Source organism: Pterocles gutturalis, unplaced genomic scaffold (genome assembly GCF_000699245.1).
Source record: "Pterocles gutturalis isolate BGI_N339 unplaced genomic scaffold, ASM69924v1 scaffold22815, whole genome shotgun sequence".
NCBI lineage: Eukaryota > Metazoa > Chordata > Aves > Pterocliformes > Pteroclidae > Pterocles > Pterocles gutturalis.
The window spans coordinates 1-6095 of NW_010138992.1; the positions used below are offsets into that span (position 1 = coordinate 1).

Here is a 6095-nt window from a genome sequence, read left to right on the forward strand (position 1 = left end):
GGCGGCGAGCCGGAGGGCGGCTTCGGGCAGCTGCTGGAAGAGGAGGATGACGGGGAGGACAGCGGGTACGTGCTGTACAGGGACAGGAAGGAATGGGAAGATGTCGAACCCGTCCCTCAGAATGACGGGCCGAGCCCTATCGTTCAAATCATCTACAGTGAAAGATTTCGAGATGTCTATGATTACTTCCGGGCTGTCCTGCAGCGGGACGAGAGGAGCGAAAGAGCTTTCAAGCTGACAGCAGATGCCATTGAGTTAAATGCTGCAAACTACACAGTCTGGCATTTCCGGAGAGTCCTTCTGCAGTCCTTGGGAAAGGATCTGCACGAGGAACTTAAGTATATCACAGCTATCATTGAAGATCAGCCAAAGAACTACCAAGTCTGGCATCACAGACGGGTGCTGGTGGAGTGGCTGCAGGATCCATCCCAAGAGCTTGAGTTCATCGCTGACATTCTTAACCAAGATGCCAAAAATTACCATGCGTGGCAACACAGACAATGGGTTATTCAGGAGTTCAGATTATGGGACAATGAACTGGAATACGTTGACCAGCTTTTGAGGGAAGATGTGAGAAACAACTCTGTTTGGAACCAACGGCACTTCGTAATTTTCAACACCACTGGCTATGACGATCCAGCAGTCCTAGACAGAGAAGTCCAATACACTCTTCAGATGATTACAGCAGTGCCGCATAATGAGAGCGCTTGGAACTACTTAAAAGGGATTCTGCAGGATCGTGGTCTCTCTAAGTATCCAAATCTGTTAGAGCAGCTGCTGAATTTACAGCCCAGCCACAGTTCACCTTATCTGATTGCCTTTCTGGTAGACATATATGAAGATATGCTCGAAAACCAGTGTGATAACAAGGAAGAAACACTAAACAAGGCATTGGAGTTGTGTGAAATTCTGGCCCAAGAAAAAGACACCATCCGAAAGGAATACTGGAGATATATTGGAAGGTCCCTTAAGAACAAGCACGGCTCAGGCGCGGAACAGAGCACTCCGACAGACAAGCAGCAGTAACTGAACATGGAAGGAAACAGTGTTAAGCTCTCAAGGTGTTCTAAAGCAGTACTAAGTAGGGTCATCAACTATTTTGAAATCCAGTGTAGTATTCACCTGGTGAAGATGTATTGCAATGAAGTAGGAGCGCACAGAGCTGTATAGTCTCGGGTCACTGCTGCTACTGGTGATAGCTCTAGGTGCAGTTAATTGTTGAAATGTACTAAAAAAAGGTTCTATTTCCTAATAATAAATATATAAAGCTATGGCTACTGTTTATAAGGCACTAAACCAATTTCTCATGCCCTGAGTTTTCCACTTGTGGTTCCTAACACAGTCACATCAGGTGCTGTAGTAATGACTGCAGGTAACTTAGCTGTAGTGGAGATATGTAACCTACTTCTGGTTAGTACAAGCAGGCACTGCAGTTGTTCCCTTGTGTGTTGTTGTGGTGTTTGGGTGCCAGCCAGGGTCAAAACTACAAACGGGAGCAGCTATGCAACACTGACAGCACTTGCTGTTGTATGCAACTAACACAAAGTATCATTTTATAGGAAAACCAGATAACTTAAAGCATTTGTCAGAATTTTTTTAGGGTATTTCTTCTGGTCTTTAGATTTGCATAGTCTGTTTGTCTCAGATGCTAATAGAGAGAAAAATAAAATATCCCCTTTTAGGGTTATTGGATTCTGTTGCATTGAGCTGTCTTTTGCAGTGGAGTATTCTCATCCCAAAACCTTTCAGTATACTTGATGTATTCAGTGGAGCCTTGAATTCTTACCTGCACAGTCAGGAAAAATGCTTTGAGGACCTCAGAAGATGTGCTTATTTTTTTCTTGGGATTCTGTTCAGACAGCTGAAAATCTGAATTTTTTTTTTTTTTTTTTTTTTTTTTTTTTTTTTCCGGGTTTTTTTTTTTTTTTTTTTTTTTTTTTTTTTTTTACCGGTTGCAACCAGAGCAAACTGAAGTCATAGGAGATTATAACTAACTGATCATGTTACACGTCTTCACTGAACTGGAAGGGAAGGAATGGTTTTGTTTGGGATGTGTTCACATTAAATGTCTTAACCTTGTTGCTCCTATAGGCTTTTCATATATTTTCCATGTATGTATTCAGCTAAGAAGTATTTTTCCTCCCCTTTGTGAAAGACAGAAGGCACCTGCAGTACAGAATTGCGTAGGATGTGGATACCTGTAAGAAAACTGCATCTGCCCCGTTTTCAATAAATGGCTATTGTAAACTGTGTTCTTAGCGTAGAGTGCTTGTCTGATATGAAATGTTTTCTTGGAGATTATCACAAAGGGAATAAAGGAATACTAGTATTTATTCCATAATATGAACAATCTTTATGATACTAAACATTAAAAGCTGCTGCTGTAATTAAACCATAGTGGAGATTGTGGCCAGGCTGGATGAGGCTTTGAGCAGCCTGGTCTAGTGGAAGGTGTCCCTGCCCATGGCAGGGGGCTTGGAACTAGATGGTCTTTAAGGTCCCTTGCAACCCAAACCACTCTATGATTCTGTGATTACATTTGCCCTTTGTGCAGCTATTAGACCTTTCCAGCTCACGGCCATCCTGGGAACAGCAAGTATTTATTTGCCTTAGTTCCTAATAATTTCAAAATGCTGAATTTATGCTACAAATCTTTGTTACGATGTTACTGGTTTCCTGATCAATCACATCGTGTTCTGTAGTGATAAATTTAATCTCAGTCCTATCATTCAAGTTCCCAAGGCTGCACAGTTCTTCCAAATAGTTTTCAAATATTTTTAACCAGCTTCTAACTAGGAAAAATAAGAAAATAATGAAGCAGCAGAGAAAAACTACCTTACATTGTGTTTTATTGTTCCAATTGTTTATCCGAATTTCACTCATTAGTTTGACCTTTGCTTCTTTCCTTTAGTTTTCTAAGAGAAAAGTAGTTATGTTGGAGAGGTGGTATAAGAAGATGAAAAATAGGAAATGTGAAAATGTGCAATTGTTGAATTAAAAACAAATAAAATTATTTCATAATAAACCAGGGACTTCTATTAAAGAAATTCTATTTGAAAAATCCTTATATTGATATTTTGCCAGAAAAAAGCTTAATCAAGGAAAAATCACTCTATTATTCTAAGAATGTATTACTTTAAACAAAAATAATGTCTTTAGAGACACTAATTCTTGTGTGTAGCATGGATAAAGACAGAAAAAAACCCCAACACTGTGGAGGAAATCATAAAGTGACCATGAAGGACCTCTAGTGGCATAAATACTTCAAATTAAAGAAAACCCTAGAATTATGCTTGCTCACCATTTGCAGTTTCAGATTTTAAGTTCAATTTTGGCAATATTTTTTGTCTTTCCTTTTGTTGACGAGGCAAATGCAGAAAATATAGTTTTGTTATGGCATTATACAGTAAAGTGTCTAGGCTTTAAGTTCCCTGAAACTTAAAGCAGATGTTGTCAACCTAAAAATTGTGGTTTATATTTTCACTTGTTATTATTATCTACTCTTGTCACCTACTCAAACATATGATTTTCTTAGTGGGAGGAAAAGCATGATAGGACACACTGGAATAAAACTGTTTAACAAAAAGCTTTCGAAAGCAGATGAGGATATGAGAGCTCTGTCTGTATCTCATTTGTTATGGCTGTGCTAATTCTTTTGTTTGTTCTCAGCTCAAAAGTAATTTTATTGGAAAGGCAGCAAAAAAAGCTGTGCCGTTACTTTTGGGTTATCCTTCACCCATTCTAGAAGATAACCATCTATAAGAAATATTTAGAGTCTTAGTTCCTTTCAATCACACTTTAAAGTAGCTTGATATTTTAGATAAAAATTTTGTACAGAAAGAATTAATTTTTAAAGAATTCTCTAAATGTATTGCTAATAGTTCTAAGTGAAAAAAAGAGGTATATGCCTACTAGTTTAGAGGCCCGTTAAGCATCCAAAATACACCCTGCATGCAGATAAACTACAGCCACTCCCAGGGATTTCACTCATCCTGGAAATGACACAGTAAACCATGTTACAGTGGAAGTCGTTACATTTGTAGAGCACCAGGGACAGAGTTTCTGTATCAGGAGGAGGATGCACAGCCTTAGATGCACACACTCTGAGGTTTCCACCGTTCAGACAGCATGGGGGAGCGATAATACCCCCTCTGGGCCGAACGGAGGGCATCTCTGGAGCAAGGCAGCTTGGCTGGCACGTGGCTCCAGGCAGCTGTACTGCTTCGCTGGGGCATGAGGCAAACTCAGGGGCTGACAAAAATCCCAAAACACAGCCACAGTCACAGCTGAGGTGAACCCCGAATCATAGTAAAAGCAGGAGCCTGGAGCAGGAGTAGCCGAACACAAAGTCATATTTAGACGTCTCAGATATCTCTGCATTCATGGCCATGTTATCCACAAGCCATAAAAATCGCCTGAGATAGCAAAGTTTATCATACTCTGGAATGAACTTGGTCTCCGAAGTCTAACAAAGGGTACTTTTAAAAGTTGCTGTTGTGGGTTTTTTTAAACCTTTTTTTTTTTTCCTTAAATAAATTAAATTAAAAAGATGTCTCTGCCTGTTTAAACTCTTATTACTTTGTTTCATATTTTCACAGCACGCAGATACCCCTCCGGGATTGCAATCCTTCTGCAGCTGAGCAGGTCCAGTGTAAAGCCCCACCCTGGCAGCAGCTTTCTGGTTTGAGCAAGGAATTCCAAGAGCTGAGCTTAAATGGAGACAAAAAGCACCAAAGACATGATTCTCCATTTTTGGATTATCTGCAGCAGATTGCAGATATAGGATGAATAAAATTAAAGGCAAAGATAATAGTGCCACAGTTGTCGAGATCAGATATGATGAAGTATGCATGGTCTGATAGTTCTGCTTCTTTTGTACTTTATTGTTATTTTAGGTTATGGAGAAGCATGACCAGCATGACCTAAGTCATAACTATCACAACACTGAAACTAATCTTGACGGATTGATTCCTTGTGGGAGTCACAGCAGGATTTTTATTGGATTAGGAATTCAAAATTTTAAAAATCCATAAATTCAAAATTTAAAAAAAATCCACAAACTATTCTGTTGTACAAGTGAAGGAAAAATACATAAAATCTCAATATAATATAGAAATGGTAATGTATATTATAAATAGAGAAGTATATTTATGAATGCTCTTTTAAGACATATTTATACAGGTTTTCTCTCATATTGACCTACAGCTTTAATATCACAGAGTTAAAGAGGTGACTCAGGGACAAATCCCCTCCACTGTAGCCAATACCTCAGGGTTTAGGGCCTGGCCTTTGGGAAATGGGAGACTAAAATTCACCTTTTTGCTGAAAAGGGACTGTCAGGCAGATGAAGTTGTAAAGATGACCTGAAAATGGCAGAATAATGCCTCTTTTACACTCCTGAATCACATCCTACCAGGATGAACTTGGATGATTGCAAAGGGAGATAACAGAGCTTGAATGAGGGAACTGTGATGGAGAAAAACATGTATGAAAAAAAACATTATGGTGTTGGGGGGAGAAAGATTAAACCATGGTGCTCTGCAGGAAACAGGTGAGGACTGAGAGAAGCAGCGTCTTGTGGCAGAAAGGGTACCAGCACAGCCAGGACAGTGACAAATATTTGCACCAATGACGGCAGAAGATTGCTCTTCTGGAGGCACCTCTGGGCTTTAATTCCGTCACCTGTGACACAAACAGAGTGGCATTAAAATGAGAGTCATTAAAAAACCCACTAGGGGATGCAAAATGCCCCCATGTTCTCCAGGTGAGTTTTCTGAGGCGTGGGTGAGGTAAATCCTTAGGCATGGGTGTCATCAGCAAAAAGGTGGGAGCTGGAGCCTTAGAGGAGCTTAAGCTGTGCACAAAGCTGGGAAAAGATAAAATTTAAGGGTTTAGGGTAACTTTGACTCCTGTAGCTGGGAGAACGATGAGACCTGAACTGCCTGCACAGGAAGCCATCTGCAGTCAGGCCTCCACACGTCAAAAAAAAAGCCTGCGGCGGGGCTGTGGCCAAAGCGGCCTGGCAGGGACCCGGCGCAGGGCACACCGCTGGGGCTGCTGCCGGGAGCCCCCAGGGGGTCCGAGCTGGATGGAAA

At 40.6% G+C, this 6095-nt stretch overlaps 1 protein-coding gene across 1 annotated transcript; it reads left to right on the top strand.

Annotated features, from left to right (window-relative positions):
- Positions 1 to 3: 3 nt before the first annotated feature.
- LOC104459997 (protein farnesyltransferase/geranylgeranyltransferase type-1 subunit alpha-like) lies at positions 4 to 1222 on the top strand (the record flags this gene model as incomplete). Its single annotated transcript, XM_010083218.1, has 1 exon — positions 4 to 1222. A coding segment is annotated over one exon (1023 nt), but the record flags the coding sequence as incomplete, so codon positions are not given.
- Between the last annotated feature and the right edge of the window lie 4873 nt (positions 1223 to 6095).